The sequence below is a fragment of the Bombina bombina genome, chromosome 2 (genome assembly GCF_027579735.1).
Source record: "Bombina bombina isolate aBomBom1 chromosome 2, aBomBom1.pri, whole genome shotgun sequence".
NCBI lineage: Eukaryota > Metazoa > Chordata > Amphibia > Anura > Bombinatoridae > Bombina > Bombina bombina.
Genome location: NC_069500.1, coordinates 943265771 through 943290456, shown reverse-complemented (window position 1 = coordinate 943290456; position 24686 = coordinate 943265771). Strand labels below are relative to the sequence as shown.

At 41.4% G+C, this 24686-nt stretch overlaps 1 protein-coding gene across 6 annotated transcripts in view; it reads left to right on the top strand.

Annotated features, from left to right (window-relative positions):
* Positions 1–24686, top strand: part of FAM13A (family with sequence similarity 13 member A) — a 775968-nt gene that overhangs the window by 577918 nt on the left and 173364 nt on the right. For all 6 annotated transcript variants that reach the window (XM_053703428.1, XM_053703423.1, XM_053703425.1 and 3 more), the window contains 2 exons: positions 185–367; positions 6323–6509. In XM_053703428.1, the coding sequence (XP_053559403.1) occupies positions 185–367; positions 6323–6509 (370 nt within the window). The remainder of the gene's footprint in view (positions 1–184; positions 368–6322; positions 6510–24686) is intronic.

Here is a 24686-nt window from a genome sequence, read left to right as displayed (position 1 = left end):
GAGAAACCCAAAGTTTGTGAAAATGTTAAAACAATTTTTTTTTTATATGATTGTATTTGGCACCCAGGGGTAAATTTCTGTGGTTGCCCATCATGAATTTAAATACTTGAGGACCTGACTGAAAAAAAGAGCTATTGATAAGAATTTACTGTAACCACACATACTTTTCTTCTGTGGCCTGCAGACTTCTGGAGCGTACTATCAGGTCGGCTGTGGAGCAGCATCTTTTTGATGTGATTGGACCTGGAAGCCAAAGTTCTGAGGAATCGGAATCTGGAACAGCTTCTCCCTCTACTTGTTTGTCAGCCAGGCAGAGGAGAAGACATCTGAAAGAACAGGATGAGATACGAAAAAAACCCAGAGACATGTAAGAGCTGTCTTGCTTTGGTCTTTTATGGGGAATTATTTATTTTTATTTTGGCAAAACCTCGCCTACTTAAAGGGACATAAAACAAACCATATGGCTTTTTGTAGTTTTGCAATAGATTAATATATCAAGAAAATATGTAAACTTACTTAAAACATTAACACCTTGTTTGGTTCAATTGTTTTTCAGTGGCTAAAAACCTTGCACCACTCGTCTTATTTGGAGAAACTAATCTGGCCTGGCACTGGAGTAGATAACGCTTGCTGCTATCATTGTGTTAGCAAAACTTACATTGTTTTGCAGTATATTTTACCTTTATCATCTCTGTGGAAGCTAGTTAGGATCAGTTATATAAAGCAGGGTTAGGATTGTTAATTCATCCAACTCTCAAAATTACTGTTTAATTACTGGAAAAGTATAAAGCATATTGCAGAGTTTAAAAACAAAAATAAAAATGTGAACACGTATAAAAAAGAGCAAAAAAACGTTGTTTTCTTGCTAAATTAGCACTTAGAATGTCTCACTGCCCCTAGTGTGATATGAGTGGATACTTTTTTGAAACTTAAAGGACCAGTAAAATTTGCATAATCAACAAATGCATGATAAAAAAGACAATGCAATAGCTTAATCTGAACTTCAAATGAGTAGTAGATTGTTTTCTGACAAATTTCAAAGTTATGTCTATTTCCACTCCTCCTTTACCATGTGACAACCATCAGCCAATCACAAATGCATATAGGTATATTCTGTGAATTCTTGCACATGCTTAGTAAGAGCTGGTGACTCAAAAAGTGTAAATATAAGGACTGGGCACATTTTGTTAATTGAAGCAAATTGCATCCTCTATCTGAATAATGAATGTTTACTTTTGACTTGAGTGTCCCTTTAAATTTAATTCTGGTAGTTCTAGCATGAGCAAATCTGACTCCTTGATTATCTAGTCTGTTCACTTAATACTAAACCAACTCTAGAAGTTTTCTGACATCATGCTAGATAAGCTTCCTGTAGAGACCACATCCTCCTTGTAGGGTTGTAACAGGAAATAATGGTGGCTAAATGTGGCCACCATTATGCAAGCGTTGTCCAGGGTTCTGAACCTAAAATGGGCCGGCTCCGAAGCTTTGCTTAGAATTGCATGCTCTATCTGAATCATGAAAGAAAAAAATTGAGTTTAATATGCTTTTAATGGATGTCCATTGGAAAGTTGTTTAAAATAGCATGCTCTATCTGAATCATTAAAGGTTAATTTTGAGTTGTGTCCCTTTTAAGTATCCCTCCTACTTCCCTCTCCCAGTAGTTCTTTGCCTCTTCAAAGAGATCTGGACTATAGTATTCCTCAGAGGAAAGTTCCTCGAAAAGAGGAATGTAGTAGGATTCTTAAGACCTCTGGTCTCACTGGGAAGTTCCCAAGCCTCCTCCAGTTGGTAGGTGCAATTATTCCTAAACTCATTCCCAGTTGTCAGTGACACAAGGGGACAGGGGCACTGTACACATTTCTCCCTCCTCTTTTGTTTTAAGCCACTGGAGGGGGATTTTACCCTACAAGAGACTTAGTCTAAAAAAGGGGGCACTCATGCTTAAAGGTACTTAATTTGTTGAGTCAATATTCTGACAAATTACTTTAAAGCAGTGCAGACATTTATGCACAACGGTTCCTGGGGTATGAACCTTGTTTGACAGGGGGGGCAGGCACTGCAACACGCTGTCTCAACCTGGACAAACTATTCATGGGATACCATACCCAGGAGGAATGATAGGGACCCAGGTGGCAGTGACACCCATAACGGGTGTACTGTGTCTTTAAGACTTGCCAGTACAGCGAGTAGTGCTTCCGTGATGAGCTCAGTCACGGCAGTGCTTAGCAACCAGCGATGGTCAGCCTCGTGGCGGTGGATGCGGCTATTCTGCTCTCCTGCGGAAGGGAAGGGGTTAAGCTATTTCAAGCTAAATGAGAGAATACTTTTGGCACACATACCCGTCCCACTTCAGAGCAAGTCAACAGCGCTTCTTAAGTAGCTCACATCAGACTTACCATGGACTGCAGCACTGGCCTTCACAACGTCACCAGCCATAAGAAAGTTATAGGACCTCTATTCCGGAGGCTTGGGACGCTCAGTAAGCTAGTTGACAGGTGTCAGCCATCATTTCACTTGGGTTGAGGTTACAGGAACCTAGTCTTTATTCCTTTATTTCTACTTCTCAGCTGTGTTCTCTATTAGGTTGGGGGTCAGCTTGTCTGAGGAGGGACCTGCTGAAGTTATTATACCTGCAAATCATTGCTTACTATTGGTCGCAGTATACCCTCCTGCACAGCTGTGCAATACATGCTTTGTTTCTCTTCTACAGAAGCATTTTCCAGACCCTAGTGCTTACACACTGGTTGCTTCTCCTGTTTTTATATACCTGGATTTAAAAGACCATTACAGTCAGCCATATCTGAGGCGATGGCTGCTATCCCATCTCCAAGTAAGTGCAAATTTAAGTCTAGGCATTTGGAATGAGTCTTGTTCTAGGGGCATTACACTAGGCCAGCTGGTAATGGACTCTGAAGTCGACTCCTGTATCTGACGGAGAGGTCTCCTCAGAGGATTCAGGCGCAGGCTCAGACAAGGAGCATGAGGATATTACATTCCTGTTTAAGATGGAACACTTGCGTTACTTATTGAAGAAAATTCTGAAAACATTAGGTGTACAGTAGTCTAAAACAGCAGAGGAAAAGCAAACTCAGAAGCTGGACTTGATCTTTAGACCAAAGGCTAAGGTTCCAGACACCTTTCCGGTCCACTCTTGTTTCTGAAACTATTCCTAATGAATAGGACAAACCTGGTGTTCTATTTAAGTCTTCTTCTGCATTCAGGATGCTCTTTCCTGTTCCAACAGTACATTTGGACTTGTGAGGAACTATCCCTAAGGTGGATGGGGCAATCTCCACTAGGAGAACCATGATTCCTCTAGAAGATAGCTTTTCTCAGGATCCAATTGACAGAAAACTGGAGGGGTTTCTCAGGAAGGCCTTCCTGCAATTTTTATTTATTTTTAAACGCTCTTATATCTGAAGAGTCTCTATTGGAGGAGATTAAATATCGTATTCAGTGTTTTGAAGAGGGTGATGCGATTATCCACATCATCTGCATAAATGCAAAAAATATAGCCTTTCTCAGTTTTGTACCGAAGGGCTCTTTGGCTAAAATCTTGGTCAGCAGACATGGTTTTCAAGTCTAGTAGTAGTAGGTCAGACTACTAGAATGATCTGATCAAAAAATGTACCTGAAGGGGCATGAAAGTAAAAATTAAACTTTCATTATTTTGCTCGTCATAATTTAGACAGAACATGCCATTTTTAAGACACTATTAAATTTACTTCTGTTTGAAATTTACTTTAGTCTTTTGGTGTTTGTTTGTTGCTCAGAAGCAGCAATGCACTACTCAGAGCTAGCTGGTGATGGGTGGCTACAGACATATGCCTCTTGTCATTGGATCACTATATATTTTCAACTAGCTCCCAGTAGTTCATTGCTACTCTGGCGCTGACTTTAGAATGGTTTATCTAATGATTCACCATTAAAGTCTTAAGAGGGTTTTTTTTTTTTTTTAATAGATATCCTTTTCTAAAGGATCAACCCCATAGTCCTATAAAAGCAACCTGCAATAATTCAGTGCAATACATCTGTTTAGAATTTAGGAGTTCGGTTTAATAGAGTCTATGAAGGTACTATCTCTTTTTCTCTGGCAGATATAGTTTTACTATTCCCTAACTCCAGGGATTGTTCAAGAATACGGATTTTAAATACTATTATATTAATAGTGAGATATAATATCTTCAAAAAGTGGATAACGAAGAGCTCACCTAGTTTGACACAAGTCTTTAGGGATATTCAAGCTCAGATTATTTATGAATCTTTCCATCACCATCAGGTGTCTGAGAAAAGAATTAAAAAGTTCCTGGTAGGATGGGCACCTATTATTAAGACATATCCGTGCTGTCTACAAAGGCAGATTCTGTCTCCATTTGTAGCTTCAATGAGCTTTGCTGAAATGGTTTTACAAAAGGTATTTCCACACACCTGGATAAGAAACAGGGAAATTAAATAATCCAGGCCAAGACCCCTCTGTAAGGGCTAGAGTTTCGATCTCCCACGGATTATGTGAGGACTTTTCCAGCTTTCTTCTCCCTTTCCCCTCCTCCCCCCCTTTTTTTTTGTGTGTGTTTGTTTTTTCTTTTCTTTTTCCTGTGTTGTGTTGATATTATTTTTATGTATATAGGATTAAAAATAGCCAAAATTTTACAGCACTTATCAGGCAAATTAATAAGGGCTTGTAAGACAGGAGCCTATATAAGGTGTTTTTTTACCTGATTTATATGTTCTAAATATATGACTGTCCTGCGCAACATCAATTATTTAGATTTATCATTGCTTTGTGTTATGCTTGGCTATGTTTAATAAAAATATTTGGGGAAAAGAAAAAAAAAGAATTTAGGAGTCAGACATACTTTTAGGAGACAGGCAGTGGTCTTTGTATATAGATATATAGCGAATAACCCAAAAAGTTAGGAGCCAGGGGTAAAATTCTAAGAGCCAGTGGCTTACACATTAAAATAATTACTTTTTGTATTTTGATGTCCCTTTAATCACACTTTTGTGTTGCATTGTGGTAATATGCATCACTTCCTATTTTTGTTACAGACTGCATTTTAATACCCCAATAATACAAGCAATTTGCATAGAGGACTTTCTTGCCTTGGGAATAAAAGGGACGTTTAACAAGGAAACTATAAAAACCCTTTGATTAGAGAGAGAAAAACGTTTTTACTTTATTTCATAAACCAGTTGTTTGAAAAATGCTGACAGATTCTCCTTGTTTTACAAGAAATCCACCTCTTTTTGCTGTGCCTTTGTGCGGTAGGGTAGATTGATGCTGTTGTTTAGAAAAGTAAAAGCCTTTTACTTACTGTAAAATTATTTTAAGCTATACACAGCTAGAAATATCTGCAAAAAATAGGCTTACCGTGTGTTTTCTTTACAGACCTATAATAAAAAAAAGAATTCAGTGCAGCAAAATGATGTGTTATGGTTTTATTAAGGGCCTCTAGCCAATATCATCTGACAGACAATAACTGGAGGCCGAGCAGTATTCCCCATTGTGATTTTTCAATTACTGAACAGCTTTGTTGTCTTCAGTACCTTACAGAAGGACAGTATAATTGTTCTTAAGGTCATGATCAGCAGAAAGCATGTTTGAATTGGTAATAGCAGTCTCCATCTTCTGTCATAATAACTGTTTTCAAAAGACGGGACATTTCAAGTTAAAATTATTCTTGACAACTAATGTTTTGTTATGTTTATTACATGGAAAATGATAAACCTTGCAGCTCCTGAGAAGGGGTTTGCCTATGTGTTTAACCCTTACCGTGGTTAAATACAGTTATCTAAGCTGACACAATTTGCATGCTTCAATAAATTAGAGCATCTGATTCTTGCAATGCACCTTTAAATGAGCAATAACTCTTCATCCCGCTTGGTGTTTTTCTTAATGCTTCCAGTAACATGAAATCACTTTTTTCTGCTTACAGTATTTTATTGACACTGCTGGGGAGCTTAGAGTATACAACACTTCAAATAGAATGATAGGGAGAGTTTGTTGCCACTCAAGAAGGGAGTCCCTTTTAATGATGGCACCCCTTGGCAGTTGCCTACATTGCATAATGAGAAATCTGGCCATGCTTGCATCTAGTAAATTCCCACTGTTCCTTCTACTTTATTTGGCATGCTGACTATACAGTGTAGGGAATGGTGGGGCACACTATTTTAATACACACAACTCTCAAACATGCTAGACCCGTAAAATATATTTATGTATTCAAATTAAAGGATCAGCTGTTTAAACCAGATGTGTTTATTACTAATGTTTGTGTACATTAACAAGTGAACAGTAACAGAGTTATGTTTTTTTTAGGGAAGTGATTAATAAAGAAAATATCCCATCTGGGTGTGGATGCCTGGATGATTGTGACTTAACATCTCAAGAAGTAGAAAAGATTCAGGAAAGTTGTTCCGGGTACATAGAAGACAGGATCAAGCCAAAAAGACAGAAATCTAGCAGCAAACTCTCTGAACTGAATGACAACAAGGACAGTCCTCTGGTGAGTAAGACGTCATTATTTTCATTAAAGTGATAGTAAATCCTAGCGTTTGTGCTAGGATTTACCAGTGGGGGATACTTCATGCTGAAAGTTCCTTTATTTGTCTGAACGTTCGCCTCAGGCAGCCCACGGCAGAATGCTATTTTGCTGTGAGGTGACATTTCCACCTCTTAGCCAATAGCGTGCTAGCTATCCTGTTTGGCAGCAGCTGGCCTGCACGGCTGTACTTATACTTCATGACTGAAAGTCCCCTTTATTTGTTCCACTGGTAAATCCTAGAGTTTCACAAACATTTGTATTTACCATAACTTTAACACAAATTGATATAGATGTATCTTAGCCCGTGACTACTTGCCTATTCCCTGGTCCTTGACAGTGATGCAGTCGTTATGTGGCCATGGGATTCTAAACATCATCTTTGGAATTTTGGATAAGGGGACAAAATTGAAATGCACTTATATGAATTACAGCTTTGAATAGAAACATATTTGCAATATACATGTATTGGCAAAAATGCTTCTAGTAAAATATATCACTGTTCTAGTTTTAGCATTTTTCTCTGCATGTGCGTGTGAAGCATAGCTAGATATTCTTAGTGCACCAACATTTTAAATACTGCAGCTGCTCAGAGTGCCAGTGGGTCTTGTTTCATGCCAGCAATTAGCAAATTTAGTCATTTCCAGATTATCCAAGCAGCTTAGGCTAAGGCTTTATGAGCAAGTGCTGTGCTTAAAATGCTGGTGCATGGAGCTATAACTTTTACTAGAAGCATTTTTTCTAATACAGGCATACCTCGCTTTATTGCGCTTTGCAGCGATTGCTCTTTTTACATAGCAACCCTTTGTCGATCAAGTCTATCAGCGCCATTTTTTTCTATATATATATATATATATATATATATATATATATATATATATATATATATATATATATATATATATATATATATATATATATATATATATAAAAACACATAAATACACATATATATATATATATATATATATACTCACCACCAGCAAAAATATTATGACTCACTGAAGGCTCAGATGATGGTTTGCATTCTTTAGCAATAAAGTATTTTTTAATTAAGTTATGTGCATTGTTTTTTTAGACATAATACTATAGCACACTTAATAGACTATAGTATAGTGTAAATATAACTTTCCATCTAAAGGGGAGAAGAGTCCACGGCTTCATTCATTACTATTGGGAATTCAGAACCTGGCCCCCAGGAGGAGGCAAAGACACCCCAGCCAAAGGCTTAAATACCTCCCCCACTTCCCTTATCCCCCAGTCATTCTTTGCCTTTCGTCACAGGAGGATGGCAGAGGAGTGCTGGAGTTTTGGAGTAGTCTCTTATTGAGGGTAGTACTCTTCACATTGGGACTGGAGTTTTAAGTAGTCCTGTCAGCCTCTCAGTGAGAGCCTGGGTGAAAGTTAGATTCTGGAGATGCAGGGAGAGTCTTTCTGTGAAACCATCCCGACTTATATTAACAGCTCCATAAGCAATCAGCGTTGATGAGTTTCGCTGCCTGCTTTCTTCACTCAAGTCCATGTCAGGAGCGAGGCTACTAACCTGTCACACTTGAAGGGCCGTGTTCCTTTTCCATGGCATAGATTCTGGTAAGATCGTTTCATTTCTTTTTTAAGACACGATGAGTCCACAGATCATCTTAATTACTAATGGGATATTCACCTCCTGGTCAGCAGGAGGAGGCAAAGAGCACCACAGCAGAGCTGTTAAATAGCTCCTCCCTTCCCTCCTACCCCAGTCATTATCTTTGCCTACGTTAATGATAGGAAGAGGTAAAGTGAGGTGTTAGTTAAAGATTCTTCAATCAAGAGTTTGTTATTTTTAAAGTAGTGCCAGAGTGTGCTGCTTTGTTCTAGGGTGTAGCCGTAGTCCATATCAGTTTCTACAGTAGAGCTATTGGTGGCTTTAGAGCAGTGATTTTTTAACCTTTTTTTGCCTTGGCACACTTTTTTACATTAAAAAATCCTGTGGCACACCACCATCCCAAAATTCTAAAAAAAATCACACATTGTAGCCTAATACAGCATATATATATATATATGTGTATATATATATATATATATATATATATATATATATATATATATATATATATATATATATATACACATACATACATACATACATACATACATACATACATACACACACACACACACACACACACACACACACACACACACACACACACACACACACACACTGTATGTATTGTGCTGTTATGCCATGCCTCCTACAAACTACCCCTGCACTGGGAGTAAAAAACAAGCAAAGTTTAAAAAATATGTCACACTGTTGTCAGTCTGCCGCGGCACACCTGAGGATCTCTCACGGCACACTGGTTGAAAAACACTGCTTTAGAGCAATAGGAACTGGTGGGACATAATTCTCACTGCGCCTCCTATACATTTATGCTGCCCTTATCCTGATAGCCTAAGCACATTTAACTCAGGCTTATGATTTTCCACAGGGCTATGGGAGGGAGAGGACCTCCTAAACCTGCTGAGCTGCCCTGCTATCGGGCAGATTTTAAAGGTAAGTGCCAACTTTTTATTCTGGGTCCGGGAACCTCAGAGGAAGTGGGGCATTTGATTTAGATATATCTCTTGCATTAGGACATTAACCTCCTAGTCTTATATAGGGGAGGGGATCCTACGACAGCACAGTTTTTGGCAGGCACTGGGGCTAAAGAGAATTTATGGGGCGATACTTGGGGACATCAATCACTTGGGACATTATAATAGAGGTCTCAGAAAGAAGTGCTTTGGGTCACTCTTTTGGGCGCTAGTGCTACCTGACATGCGGTAGCATACTCGGCTCCAATTTATCACATTTTGTATAAGTTAATCTAGCTCCCGGTGTCCGATCTACAAGATCTTAATGGCAACCGGGAGATTGAGTACTGTGACGCCCACGATGGGCGGAGTTGCCTTTGGCGCTGTTTTTGGGCTCATTTCCTCTATCTCAGGGCACAGTCAATCAGGGTGCCGGTAGATGGAGTGCTGTCACGCCCACGAGGGGCGGAGCTATGTCAAGATTTTGTTGGATTGCGCTCTCCACCTCCATTACGATACTGGAGGGCAGAGCATTTAACACAGCTTTTTAGTGTTTTTATTGTTTCATGCAGGTGCAGTTAGCACTATGAAACGTTCAGTATCAGACTTAAGTAAATCGTTTATCCATGAAAATGTCAAACGTTTTAAAAATGCATTTTCTGAGTTTTATGGCATTTATACCTTGGACAGATGGGCACCTCAGCACAATAGCTGAGGTTCAGTAGGTCCTGCAATGTTTGCTTACTAATTTATTTCAATCCTGCACGCATAATGAAAAGGTGACAGTTTGTAACTTAAAGAGAAAAGCACACAAAAAATAATGTTGCTTTTAAAATTTAAAGAGACAGTAACGTTTTTTATCTGTTATTTTTATTAAAATAATTTCAGTTGTTTTGTTTAATTCATACTTTGTGACTTAGGATGCAACAAAGGCACACAAAAGATAATGTTACTTTAAAATTTAAAGAGACAGTAACATTTTTTATGTGTCAATTTTTATTATAAATACTCCTTCTAAAGCGATTGCTGTTTAGGAGTCTGACACTGGTCAATCCATGCCACAAATTTCTCCTATAGTGTCCCAAAAAAATTTATGGCCCAAATGCAGTGCTCTGCGGTTCCTTGCAATTTTTATATTGAATTGCTGCACAAGACATTGCTTCTTTAATGTACATGGCGATGTCTATTAACAGCAATGTTAACATACTAATTGGATTGTTTCTGCACACAGAAATAAGAAATTACTTTTAAAATTTAAAGACACAGTAAAAAATTTTGTGTCAATTTTTATTAAAAAATTACACTCTTTTTCTCCAACATAGGTGTGTCCGGTCCACGGCGTCATCCTTACTTGTGGGATATTCTCTTCCCCAACAGGAAATGGCAAAGAGCCCAGCAAAGCTGGTCACATGATCCCTCCTAGGCTCCGCCTACCCCAGTCATTCTCTTTGCCGTTGTACAGGCAACATCTCCACGGAGATGGCTTAGAGTTTTTATTATTCAATCAAGAGTTTGTTATTTTAAAATAGTGCTGGTATGTACTATTTACTCAGAAACAGAAAAGAGATGAAGATTTCTGTTTGTATGAGGAAAATGATTTTAGCAACCGTCACTAAAATCCATGGCTGTTCCACACAGGACTGTTGAGAGCAATTAACTTCAGTTGGGGGAACAGTGAGCAGTCTCTTGCTGCTTGAGGTATGACACATTCTAACAAGACGATGTAATGCTGGAAGCTGTCATTTTCCCTATGGGATCCGGTAAGCCATGTTTATTACGATCGTAAATAAGGGCTTCACAAGGGCTTATTAAGACTGTAGACTTTTTCTGGGCTAAATCGATTCATTATTAACACATATTTAGCCTTGAGGAATCATTTTATTTGGGTATTTTGATATAATAATATCGGCAGGCACTGTTTTAGACACCTTATTCTTTAGGGGCTTTCCCAAAGCATAGGCAGAGCCTCATTTTCGCGCCGGTGTTGCGCACTTGTTTTTGAGAGGCATGGCATGCAGTCGCATGTGAGAGGAGCTCTGATACTTAGAAAAGACTTTCTGAAGGCGTCATTTGGTATCGTATTCCCCTTTGGGCTTGGTTGGGTCTCAGCAAAGCAGATACCAGGGACTGTAAAGGGGTTAAAGTTCAAAACGGCTCCGGTTCCGTTATTTTAAGGGTTAAAGCTTCCAAATTTGGTGTGCAATACTTTTAAGGCTTTAAGACACTGTGGTGAAAATTTGGTGAATTTTGAACAATTCCTTCATGTTTTTTCGCAATTGCAGTAATAAAGTGTGTTCAGTTTAAAATTTAAAGTGACAGTAACGGTTTTATTTTAAAACGTTTTTTGTACTTTGTTATCAAGTTTATGCCTGTTTAACATGTCTGAACTACCAGATAGACTGTGTTCTGAATGTGGGGAAGCCAGAATTCCTATTCATTTAAATAAATGTGATTTATGTGACAATGACAATGATGCCCAAGATGATTCCTCAAGTGAGGGGAGTAAGCATGGTACTGCATCATTCCCTCCTTCGTCTACACGAGTCTTGCCCACTCAGGAGGCCCCTAGTACATCTAGCGCGCCAATACTCCTTACTATGCAACAATTAACGGCTGTAATGGATAATTCTGTCAAAAACATTTTAGCCAAAATGAACACTTATCAGCGTAAGCGCGACTGCTCTGTTTTAGATACTGAAGAGCATGACGACGCTGATAATAATGTTTCTGAAGGGCCCCTAACCCAGTCTGATGGGGCCAGGGAGGTTTTGTCTGAGGGAGAAATTACTGATTCAGGGAACATTTCTCAACATGCTGAACCTGATGTGATTACATTTAAATTTAAGTTGGAACATCTCCGCATTCTGCTTAAGGAGGTATTATCCACTCTGGATGATTGTGACAAGTTGGTCATCCCAGAGAAACTATGTAAAATGGACAAGTTCCTAGAGGTGCCGGGGCTCCCAGAAGCTTTTCCTATACCCAAGCGGGTGGCGGACATTGTTAATAAAGAATGGGAAAGGCCCGGTATTCCTTTCGTCCCTCCCCCCATATTTAAAAAATTGTTTCCTATGGTCGACCCCAGAAAGGACTTATGGCAGACAGTCCCCAAGGTCGAGGGAGCGGTTTCCACTTTAAACAACCGCACCACTATACCCATAGAGGATAGTTGTGCTTTCAAAGATCCTATGGATAAAAAATTAGAAGGTTTGCTTAAAAAGATGTTTGTTCAGCAGGGTTACCTTCTACAACCAATTTCATGCGTTGTCCCTGTCGCTACAGCCGCATGTTTCTGGTTCGATGAGCTGATAAAGGCGGTCGATAGTGATTCTCCTCCTTATGAGGAGATTATGGACAGAATCAATGCTCTCAAATTGGCTAATTCTTTTACCCTAGACGCCACTTTGCAATTGGCTAGGTTAGCGGCTAAGAATTCTGGGTTTGCTATTGTGGCGCGCAGAGCGCTTTGGTTGAAATCTTGGTCGGCTGATGCGTCTTCCAAGAACAAGCTACTTAACATTCCTTTCAAGGGGAAAACGCTGTTTGGCCCTGACTTGAAAGAGATTATCTCTGATATCACTGGGGGTAAGGGCCACGCCCTTCCTCAGGATCGGCCTTTCAAGGCAAAAAATAAACCTAATTTTCGTCCCTTTCGTAGAAACGGACCAGCCCAAAGTGCTACGTCCTCTAAGCAAGAGGGTAATACTTCTCAAGCCAAGCCAGCTTGGAGACCAATGCAAGGCTGGAACAAGGGAAAGCAGGCCAAGAAACCTGCCACTGCTACCAAGACAGCATGAAATGTGGGCCCCCGATCCGGGACCGGATCTGGTGGGGGGCAGACTCTCTCTCTTCGCTCAGGCTTGGGCAAGAGATGTTCTGGATCCTTGGGCGCTAGAAATAGTCTCCCAAGGTTATCTTCTGGAATTCAAGGGGCTTCCCCCAAGGGGGAGGTTCCACAGGTCTCAGTTGTCTTCAGACCACATAAAAAGACAGGCATTCTTACATTGTGTAGAAGACCTGTTAAAAATGGGAGTGATTCATCCTGTTCCATTAAGAGAACAAGGGATGGGGTTCTACTCCAATCTGTTCATAGTTCCCAAAAAAGAGGGAACGTTCAGACCAATCTTAGATCTCAAGATCTTAAACAAGTTTCTCAAGGTTCCATCGTTCAAGATGGAAACCATTCGAACTATTCTTCCTTCCATCCAGGAAGGTCAATTCATGACCACGGTGGATTTAAAGGATGCGTATCTACATATTCCTATCCACAAGGAACATCATCGGTTCCTAAGGTTCGCATTCCTGGACAAGCATTACCAGTTCGTGGCGCTTCCTTTCGGATTAGCCACTGCTCCAAGGATTTTCACAAAGGTACTAGGGTCCCTTCTAGCTGTGCTAAGACCAAGGGGCATTGCTGTAGTACCTTATTTGGACGACATTCTGATTCAAGCGTCGTCCCTTCCTCAAGCAAAGGCTCACACGGACATAGTCCTGGCCTTTCTCAGATCTCACGGATGGAAAGTGAACGTGGAAAAGAGTTCTCTATCTCCGTCAACAAGGGTTCCCTTCTTGGGAACAATAATAGACTCCTTAGAAATGAGGATATTTCTGACAGAGGCCAGAAAAACAAAGCTTCTAGACTCTTGTCGGATACTTCATTCCGTTCCTCTTCCTTCCATAGCTCAGTGCATGGAAGTGATCGGGTTGATGGTAGCGGCAATGGACATAGTTCCTTTTGCGCGCATTCATCTAAGACCATTACAACTGTGCATGCTCAGTCAGTGGAATGGGGATTATACAGACTTGTCTCCGAAGATACAAGTAAATCAGAGGACCAGAGACTCACTCCGTTGGTGGCTGTCCCTGGACAACCTGTCACAAGGGATGACATTCCGCAGACCAGAGTGGGTCATTGTCACGACCGACGCCAGTCTGATGGGCTGGGGCGCGGTCTGGGGATCCCTGAAAGCTCAGGGTCTTTGGTCTCGGGAAGAATCTCTTCTACCGATAAATATTCTGGAACTGAGAGCGATATTCAATGCTCTCAAGGCTTGGCCTCAGCTAGCGAGGGCCAAGTTCATACGGTTTCAATCAGACAACATGACAACTGTTGCGTACATCAACCATCAGGGGGGAACAAGGAGTTCCCTAGCGATGGAAGAAGTGACCAAAATCATTCTATGGGCGGAGTCTCACTCCTGCCACCTGTCCGCTATCCACATCCCAGGAGTGGAAAATTGGGAAGCGGATTTTCTGAGTCGTCAGACATTGCATCCGGGGGAGTGGGAACTCCATCCGGAAATCTTTGCCCAAGTCACTCAGCTGTGGGGCATTCCAGACATGGATCTGATGGCCTCTCGTCAGAACTTCAAAGTTCCTTGCTACGGGTCCAGATCCAGGGATCCCAAGGCGGCTCTAGTGGATGCACTAGTAGCACCTTGGACCTTCAAACTAGCTTATGTGTTCCCGCCGTTTCCTCTCATCCCCAGGCTGGTAGCCAGGATCAATCAGGAGAGGGCGTCGGTGATCTTGATAGCTCCTGCGTGGCCACGCAGGACTTGGTATGCAGATCTGGTGAATATGTCATCGGCTCCACCTTGGAAGCTACCTTTGAGACGAGACCTTCTTGTTCAGGGTCCGTTCGAACATCCGAACCTGGTTTCACTCCAGCTGACTGCTTGGAGATTGAACGCTTGATCTTATCGAAGCGAGGGTTCTCAGATTCTGTTATCGATACTCTTGTTCAGGCCAGAAAGCCTGTAACTAGAAAGATTTACCACAAAATTTGGAAAAAATATATCTGTTGGTGTGAATCTAAAGGATTCCCTTGGGACAAGGTTAAGATTCCTAAGATTCTATCCTTCCTTCAAGAAGGATTGGAAAAAGGATTATCTGCAAGTTCCCTGAAGGGACAGATTTCTGCCTTGTCTGTGTTACTTCACAAAAAGCTGGCAGCTGTGCCAGATGTTCAAGCCTTTGTTCAGGCTCTGGTTAGAATTAAGCCTGTTTACAAACCTTTGACTCCTCCTTGGAGTCTCAATTTAGTTCTTTCAGTTCTTCAGGGGGTTCCGTTTGAACCCTTACATTCCGTTGATATTAAGTTATTATCTTGGAAAGTTTTGTTTTTAGTTGCAATTTCTTCTGCTAGAAGAGTTTCAGAATTATCTGCTCTGCAGTGTTCTCCTCCTTATCTGGTGTTCCATGCAGATAAGGTGGTTTTACGTACTAAACCTGGTTTTCTTCCAAAAGTTGTTTCTAACAAAAACATTAACCAGGAGATTATCGTACCTTCTCTGTGTCCGAAACCAGTTTCAAAGAAGGAACGTTTGTTGCACAATTTGGATGTTGTTCGCGCTCTAAAATTCTATTTAGAAGCTACAAAGGATTTTAGACAAACATCTTCCTTGTTTGTTGTTTATTCCGGTAAAAGGAGAGGTCAAAAAGCAACTTCTACCTCTCTCTCTTTTTGGATTAAAAGCATCATCAGATTGGCTTACGAGACTGCCGGACGGCAGCCTCCCGAAAGAATCACAGCTCATTCCACTAGGGCTGTGGCTTCCACATGGGCCTTCAAGAACGAGGCTTCTGTTGATCAGATATGTAGGGCAGCGACTTGGTCTTCACTGCACACTTTTACCAAAGTTTACAAGTTTGATACTTTTGCTTCTTCTGAGGCTATTTTTGGGAGAAAGGTTTTGCAAACCGTGGTGCCTTCCATTTAGGTGACCTGATTTGCTCCCTCCCTTCATCCGTGTCCTAAAGCTTTGGTATTGGTTCCCACAAGTAAGGATGACGCCGTGGACCGGACACACCTATGTTGGAGAAAACAGAATTTATGTTTACCTGATAAATTACTTTCTCCAACGGTGTGTCCGGTCCACGGCCCGCCCTGGTTTTTTTAATCAGGTCTGATAATTTATTTTCTTTAACTACAGTCACCACGGTACCATATGGTTTCTCCTATGCAAATATTCCTCCTTAACGTCGGTCGAATGACTGGGGTAGGCGGAGCCTAGGAGGGATCATGTGACCAGCTTTGCTGGGCTCTTTGCCATTTCCTGTTGGGGAAGAGAATATCCCACAAGTAAGGATGACGCCGTGGACCGGACACACCGTTGGAGAAAGTAATTTATCAGGTAAACATAAATTCTGTTTTTTTGTTCCTGAACCTTCTCCTTTTAAGGCGTTTGATGTTTGGGAGTTTGTTGACAATGGTCACTTTATGCCACAAACCTATAGTGTCCACAAAATGTTATGGCCACATGCAGTGCCCTGCGCTTCCTCTCATACTCCGTCCAGGGTTTTCTCTGCATCTCATGCATTCTATGTTTTTCCCACGTGGAAGATAACATTACTAGAGGAATTATTTTCAATTGTTTTAGGCGCTGGATTCAGTAGTTGCTATTCCGAATGGCTCTTCCATGTTAGAGGGAGATACTTCGGCATTATATGAAAGAAAATTCTCAGTCTCAGATGAATAATATCTTTATTTAATCCTGAGGTTGTTTTTTCTTCCAGTTCCTTAGCTTTAACACCTTCATTTGGTACTTTAGCAGGTTTTAGCTACCCTGGATGACTCCGACTATACCGGTGTAATCTATCCTAGTGCGTCTAGTAAGTTATAAGGAATGGCAAAGACCGCATTCCCTATACTTAAAGAGATGTTTCCCATAACCGACTCAGCTAAGGAGGCTGGGCAAACATTCCCTAGGGTGAAAGGAGTAGTTTCCAGCTTAGCTAAGATAACTACTACATCGTTAGAGGATAGTTGGATTTTTCAAAGGTCCTATAGACGAAAATTAGAAAAGGGATGTACACCAGGGCTTACAATGGCATCCAGCTGTGTACTTTTCTACCATCACTAGTGTGACGGCATATTGGTTTGATGCGTTGTCTGATGCTATTAAGTCAGAAACTCCCCTGGATAAAATCCAGGATAGGATAAAGGCTTTCAAATTGGCTAATTCCTTTATTTCAAATTCTTCCTTTCAAGTTATCAAAATGGGACCATAGGTTTCAGGTTTCTCTGTTCCAGCTCACAGAGCCTTTTGGTTAGAGCCTTGTTCTACGGATGTATGCTCTAAGTCTAAGCTTTTAACGATTCATTACAAGGGGAAGACCTTATTAGAACCTGGCTTGATGGAAATAATCTCCTTTGAAATTTTAAAGAATTAAAAAAATAAAAAATAAATAAGGATTCAAATAGTCTGCTGTTGAATCAAAGACAGCATAAAGGACATGCCCCCGATCCGGGATCGGATCTTGCAGGGGGCAGACTTTCAGTCTTTGTTCGGGCTTGGGTTCGAGATGTTCAGAATTCCTGGGCAATAGAAAATAGTGTTCAAGGGATTTAAATTGGACAGGTTTCTACTTTCAAGATTATCTACAGATCACAAAAGGTAAAGCGTTCTTACACTGCGTAAGAGACATCTCAGACCTGGGAATGATTGGTCCAGTTCCAATACAGGTACTGGGTCTGTTTTTGGTTTTTTTAATACCAATCGGTTTGTGGTTCCCAAAAAAGAGGGAACCTTCAGACCACTTTTTAGATCTCAAGAGTCTAAACAGATTTACTTAGTGTACCGTCCTTCAAGATGGCAACTATTCGTTCCATTCTTCCCTTGATCCAAGAGGGTCAATTTATGACAACTGTGGATTTTAAGGACGCATACTTTCATGTGTCATTCACAAGTTGGACAAACGCTTCCAGTTCGTGGCACTTCCTTTCAGTCTTGCCTCAGCAGTCAGAGTTTTCACGAAGACTCTGGGAGCGCTGTTGGCAGTGCTTTGGTTACGGGGCATTGCAGTAGCGTCCTATCTGGACGACATTCTAGTCCAGGCGCCATCCTTACAGCTAGCAAGATTTCACACGGATTTGGTGTTTTCCTTCCCGTGGTCTTTCGGGTGGAAGGTAAATTTGGAAAAGAGTTCCTTAGTCCCATGCACAAGGGTAACTTTCTTGGTGGGAACCATTCTAGATTCCATATCAGTTAAGGTTTTTCTGACGGAAGGTCAGGAAATCAGAGATTATCGATACTTGTATTGTCATTTAGTCCACTCCTCGGCTTTCAGTGGCTCAGTGCATGGAGGTAATCGGGCTGATGGTGGCGACAATGGACATCATCCCGTTTTCTCAGTTCCATCTCAGACCTCTGCAGTTAAGAATGCTCAGGCAGTGGATCGGAGATGATACAGATTTGTCTCTAATACTACTGGAGCAGGTGACAAGGAATTCTCTTCGATGGTGGTTGTCTCTGGATTATCTCTCCCAGGGAACCTGCTTTCGCAGACCATCTTGGGTATTTTTGTCAACAGATGCCAGCCTTCTAGGGTGGGGAGCAGTCTGGGGCTCCCTAAGGGCTCAGGGGGTTTGGACTCAGCTAGAGTCTTATCTTCCTATAAACTTTCTGGAGCTGAGAACAATCTACTATGTTCTTCTGGCCTGGCCTCAGTTAGCCTCAGTTCAGTTTATCAGGTTCCAGTCGATCAGAGGTATCCAAAATAAGTCAGTGGGCGGAGGCCCATTCTTGCTGCCTGTTGGCGAGCTACATCCCAGGGGTGGAACATTTGGGAGGCGGATTTCCTGCGCAGGCAGTCCTCTCATCCAGGGGAGTGGGAACTCCATCCGGAAGAGTTCTCCAGTTTTTTCCTCTGTTTGCTTTTCTTCTTCGGGCTATTGCTCGAATCCAGCAGTAGAGTGCTTTGGTGAGCCTCATAGCACCGACTTCGCCTTGTGGGATTTGGTATACAGATGGACATGTTATCTCTGCCATCTTAGAGGCTTTCGTTGAGGAAGGACCTTCTAATTCATGGGCCCCTCCTTCACCCAAATCTGGTTTTTCTGAAACTGACTGCTTGGAGATTGAACACTTATTATCCAAGCGTTTTTTTTTTTTTACTCGGTTATTGTGACCAGGGCAGCCACTAGAAATTTTGGGGCCCCTGACTTAACCATTGATCAGGGCCCCCCCCTTTTACATGTGCAATTTTGGACCAAGTGACTAAAACGTATATGCACTTTATTCTTAAGTGTCTATTTAAACTTGGAAATGTTGTAAAGGTAGTAACATACACATACACAGACACACTCATACACTGAAACACACACTCACACATAAGAATTCACATATAGACACGCAAAGAAACACACTCAGACACAGACACCCAAACAGACACTCAGCACTTGTTTACATTGACCTGACAAGTAATGAGGTAAACTACAGTTTTGTAAAAAAAAAAAAAAGGAGATTTAGAAAACAAAATATGGAGTTCTGATTATCTTTTTGTAAAGGACTAAACTAACCAACTAAATGATGACAACAGCATGCAGTGGCTGAAAGGAAGGGCCCTGAACTGCCTAAACAATAATTTAAAGGTTAAATGGTAGATTGGTGACTTCCGGAAAGGTCTCATTAGTCCCAAAGTCTGTAAAAAGATGTGAATAATTAGTAGTTAGGTCAAAATGTCCTAAAAAGGAACAGACAGTGGACACACACAAACTCAAACTTGCACTTACACCCAAGGAAACACTGACAGAGACAGCATCAGAAAACACACAAAGACATACACACCCACAGAAAACACACAAAGACATACACACACAGAGACAACCACATAAAACACAGACATACATACAACACCCTCACTGAGATATCCACAGAAAACACACAAAGACATACACACACCCTCACAGAGACACCCACAGAAAACACACACCCTCACAGAGACATCCACAGAAAACACAGACATACATACACACACCCTCACAGAGTCATCCACAGAAAACACAGACATACATACACACCCACCCTCACAGAGGCATCCAGAGAAAATACACAAAGACAAACACACCCTCACAGAGACACCCATAGAAAAAGCTCAAAGACATATGCACACACCCTCACAGACATCCACAGAAAATGCACAAAGACATACACACCCACCCTCACAGAGAGACCCACAGAAAAAAATACATACACACTCATAGAGACACAAACCAAAGCACAAAGACATAAACACAGACACCCACAGAAACACTCACAGGAGGAAACATTTATGCACCTTGCGTCCCCTAAATTAACAGTGTGTGACATGCATGATAAAAAAAATTGCAGAAATTAAGAAATCACTTTTTAAAGAATCATATTTGTAAATGTGCAAACAAAAATAATTCTGTGAATTCAAAATTGTACATTAATGATCTGGGTAGATGGCTAGATGAAAAAAGTAAGATGAGAAAAGTACTTTTAAAAGGTTGACATATGGTTGTTTGATTTTTTCCCCAACCAAGAGCACCACTTCAAATATAGTGTACAAATGTTCCCATCTGTCAGCTGTACTTATGGATATTGAAAATGCTGTACTCTATATGGTCTTGGTGGAACCATAAGCTGTGGTACTCATATCATTAGATCTAGTTAAATGCAGGATTTAGGCTTGTTGGTAAATTAAGTCAGCTGTAGTGTAAACTGAACAGTTTTAAGTTAACCTGTCTCATTTCAAACAATGAGCAATCTTAGTCTAAGAGTATAACATGTTATGCAGATGTAAAAATCTTAGATAAAATGCCTCATTGCATCTGGAAAGTCCTTGCATAAAGGGGCAGTAAACTGGAATGTAATATATATATATATAAAAATGAATATCTGCCAAAAGGGCACCGCTACCATTTGTGTATTGAGGAGGAAAAATTTCTGCATGATTTTAAATATAGAATTTCTACAGCATTGTCAAATAATCATAAATACACTGCTGCTAAAAAAAATGTGTTTTTATGAACCCATGGCCCCACCAGACAACTACTACCACACTGAAGTTACAATCCTAAATTGCACAAAGAAATAAAAAACATTTGCTAAGTAATTCCTACCTCCTCTGCAAATGAAAGTGATAAGCCGTCTGACTCAGGCACACACTGTACAAACAAAGTGCCAAGTCTGTCTCACACTGTGCATAGTGGTTTAGTGCACACTCAGAAATCCTCTCAAATGCTAATACTTTACTCCTCATTATAACATTCCCCATGCTCAATTAGCACTCTGCTGTAGTACCCACTGGTAGCTGCCAAAATTAAAAAAAAAAAACATTTTTTTTTTTAATTCTTGACTCATGGGGCCCCCCTAGCCCATTGGGCCCCTGACAGGAGTCACCCCTGTCACCCCCTGATGGCGGCCCTGATTGTGACCATGATTCAGGCTCGAGAACCTGTTATTAGTCAAATTTATCATACGATATGGTGTAAATATCTCTATTGGTGTGAATCCATGGACTACTCAGGGAGTAGATAGGATTCATAGAATTTTGTCTTTTCTCCAAGAGGGTTGGAGGAAGATTCATTGTCAAGTTCCCTAAAAGGTAAAAACCCTGTTTTTCTCTCTCTTTTGTTACACAAACGTTTGGTAGATGTCCCGGATGTACAATAATTTTGTCAGGCCTTGGTCAGGATCAGGCCTGTGTTCATACAGTACAGTTACTCCTCCATGGAGTCTGATTTTAGTTTTCAGAGTTCTTCAAGGGGCTCCGTTTGAACCTATTTTTTCCTTTAGATATTGAGTTATCTTGGAAAGTTTTTAGTTTTTTTTCTTGTTGCTATTTCTTTTGCTCGGAGAGTGTCAGTGCTCTCGGTATTTCAGTATGAGTCTTCTTATTCTACTTACATTCTAGCTTAGGATTTTTTCCTAAGGTTGTTTCTGATCGGACCATTAATCAGGAGATTGTTGTTCTTTTCTTGTGTCCTAATCCTTTTACTCAGAAGGAAAGACTTCTGTTCAATTTGGTCGTGGTCCGTGCTTTAAGGTTTTTCCTGTAGGCGACTAAGGACTGTCGTCAGTCTTCTTGTTTGTGGTTTTCTCAGGAAAACGCAAGGGACAAAAGCTTTGGCTACTTCTTTTTCTTTTTGACTGAAGAGTATCTTCAGTTTTGCATATGAGACTGCTGGACAACAGTCTCCAGAGAGAGTTACGGCTCATTCCATGAGGGCTTTTGTCCTCATGGGTGTCCACAAATGTAGCTTCTGTGGAACAGATTTGCAAGGCTGCAACTTGGTCCTCTCTTCACACTTTTTTAAAGTTTGTCACTTTTGCCTAGGCTAAGGCCGATTTTGGGAGAAAGGTTCTTCAAGCAGTGGTGCCTTCAGTTTAGGTTCCCTGTCTTGTCCCTCCCGTATCATCTGTGTACTCTAGCTTGGGTATTGAATCCCATTAGTAATTAAGATGATCCGTAGACTCATCGTGTCTTTAAAAAGAAAATAAAATGTATGCTTACCTGATAAATTTATTTCTTTTTTGACACGATGAGTCCACGGCCCGTCCTGTTCTTTTAGACAGGTTGTGGGTTATTGTAAACTTCAGACACCTCTGCACCTTGGCTTTTCCTTTCTCTTCCTAACTTTGGTCGAATGACTGGAGTGGGAGGGAAGGGAGGAACTATTTAACAGTTCTGCTGTGGTGCTCTTTGCCTCCTCCTGCTGACCAGGAGGTGAATATCCCATTAGTAATTAAGATGATCCGTGGACTCATCGTGTCAAAAAAGAAATACATTTATCAGGTAAGCATAAATGTTCTTTTTTTATTAATAATGATAACATAGAAGACAGGATCACAGTGTGGCACCTTTTTATCTTTACATAATCAAGGGTTAATATTCCTGGAAGGGGTATTATTGAACAGGGGGGGGTTATACATGATATTGTTTATTGTGTCATTGCTGTGTTATGTGCGAGATGAGGCTCTGGCAATCTGTGTAACTTTCGGCTTACTTGCGGAAATTTTGTGCGGCCATTTTTTGGGGCGTTTTTCCCTAGTGCAGGGGCGGTCCTGCCAGGCATTCCATGTGACTGGGTGTGGCTATCTATCCTTCTCTGCTGATCTGTGGCGCAGGAGACGTAGCGGTTTCTGTAGTCCGGGTCCTAGGAGGTGGTGAGTGCCTTGGCCATTGGTAGTATAAAGGTGCCTTTTTTATAAATAAAGTTAGTCTACCCAAATGCGCAAGTGATGGAGGACTCTGATGCGTTGGATCGCTCTCCTTCCTTAACAAAGTCTCATTCCTATGTTTGTTGTGAGCAGGTTCTGGTAGATCAGCCTGCTCAACTATGTTCCACATGCTTTGATAAAGTTACAACATCTAAATGTAAACGAATGTCTAGTACTACTGAGCCCTTCACCTCTGAGGGTTCTTCGTCCCGGGAGGTGCATTCCCTACATTCATCTCCGATGGCAAATGCAGCGCACCGGGGCCCAACCATTACTCCTTCAGGAGAGATTTGTTGGCCGTCAGACTTTGCGGACCAACTGGAATCGGCGGTTTCGAAAGTGATCCATGCCTTACCACGTTCTGCTAAGTGCAAGCGTAGGGTTTATCATAGCGGCCCGGCCCAGGGTTTGTCCATGCCGATGGATGATCCAGAGGCTCTATACGATGACGAGGCCCACTCCGACTCTTCAGAGGAGGCCCCTTGTGGGTCGGAGTCTGTGTAATCTAAATCTCCGGCGGCGGAGGAGCCTGGTTATAGGTTTAGAATGGAGAATTTGCGCTTTCTGCTACGGCAGGTGCTACTCTGGAGGTTCCAGGAACGAAGATACCGGAGGAACCTGCGATTCCTAAGCTTGACAAGGTATAGAGGACAGGGTAGTACCTCAGTCTTTCCCGGTTCCCGTTAAGATGGCAAATATTATGAAGAATGAATGGGAGAGATTAGGGTTGTCCTTTTCTTCTTTTTTCTTCTTTTTTCTTCTTCTTCTTTTTTCTTCTTCTTTTTTCTTCTTTCTTCTTCTTTCTTCTTCTTTCTTCTTCTTTTAAAAAACTGTTCCCTGTTCCGGAGTCTCGGCTTGAGCTGTGGGGGGGACCATTTCTACGCTCGCGAAGCAAACAACTATTCCCCTCAAGGATAGTTTGTCGTTTAAAGAGCCCATGGATAAAAAAAGCTGGAAAACATGTTGAGAAAGATGTTTCAGCACACAGGGTTTGTTTTTCAGCCAGCAGCGGCCGTTGCGGTGGTCGCTGGAGCTTCAACACATTGGTGTGAATCCCTGTGTGAAATTTTCGAGGGGGAGACATCCATCGACATGATACAGGAAAAGATTAGGGCCCTGAAGGTCGCCAATTCTTTCATCTGTGATGCCAATATGCAAATTATTCGCCTGAATGCTAAGATGTCAGGTTTTTCTGTTTTAGCGCGCAGGGCTCTGTGGCTAAAATCTTGGTCTGCGGACATAACCTCTAAAACGAGGCTGTTGTCCCTACCTTTTCAAGGAAAGATCCTGTTCGGTCCAGGATTGGATTTGATTATATCCACGGTTACTGGTGGCAAGGGAGCTTTCCTACCGAAGGATAAGAAGGCTAAGCCTAAGGGATCTACTTTTCGTCCCTTTCGTGCGGACAAGGCCCAGCACCAGCAACTCACAGCGAAAGCGGACCAGTCCAAGGGATCTTGGAAGCCGGCTCAATCTTGGAATAAGTCCAAGCAGAGCAAGAAGCCCGCCGAGACGAAATCGGCATGAAGTGGCGGCCCCCGACCGGTCTTCCGGATCACGTAGGGGACAAATTATCTATATTCTCAGACGCATGGTTTACAGGATGTTCAGGACC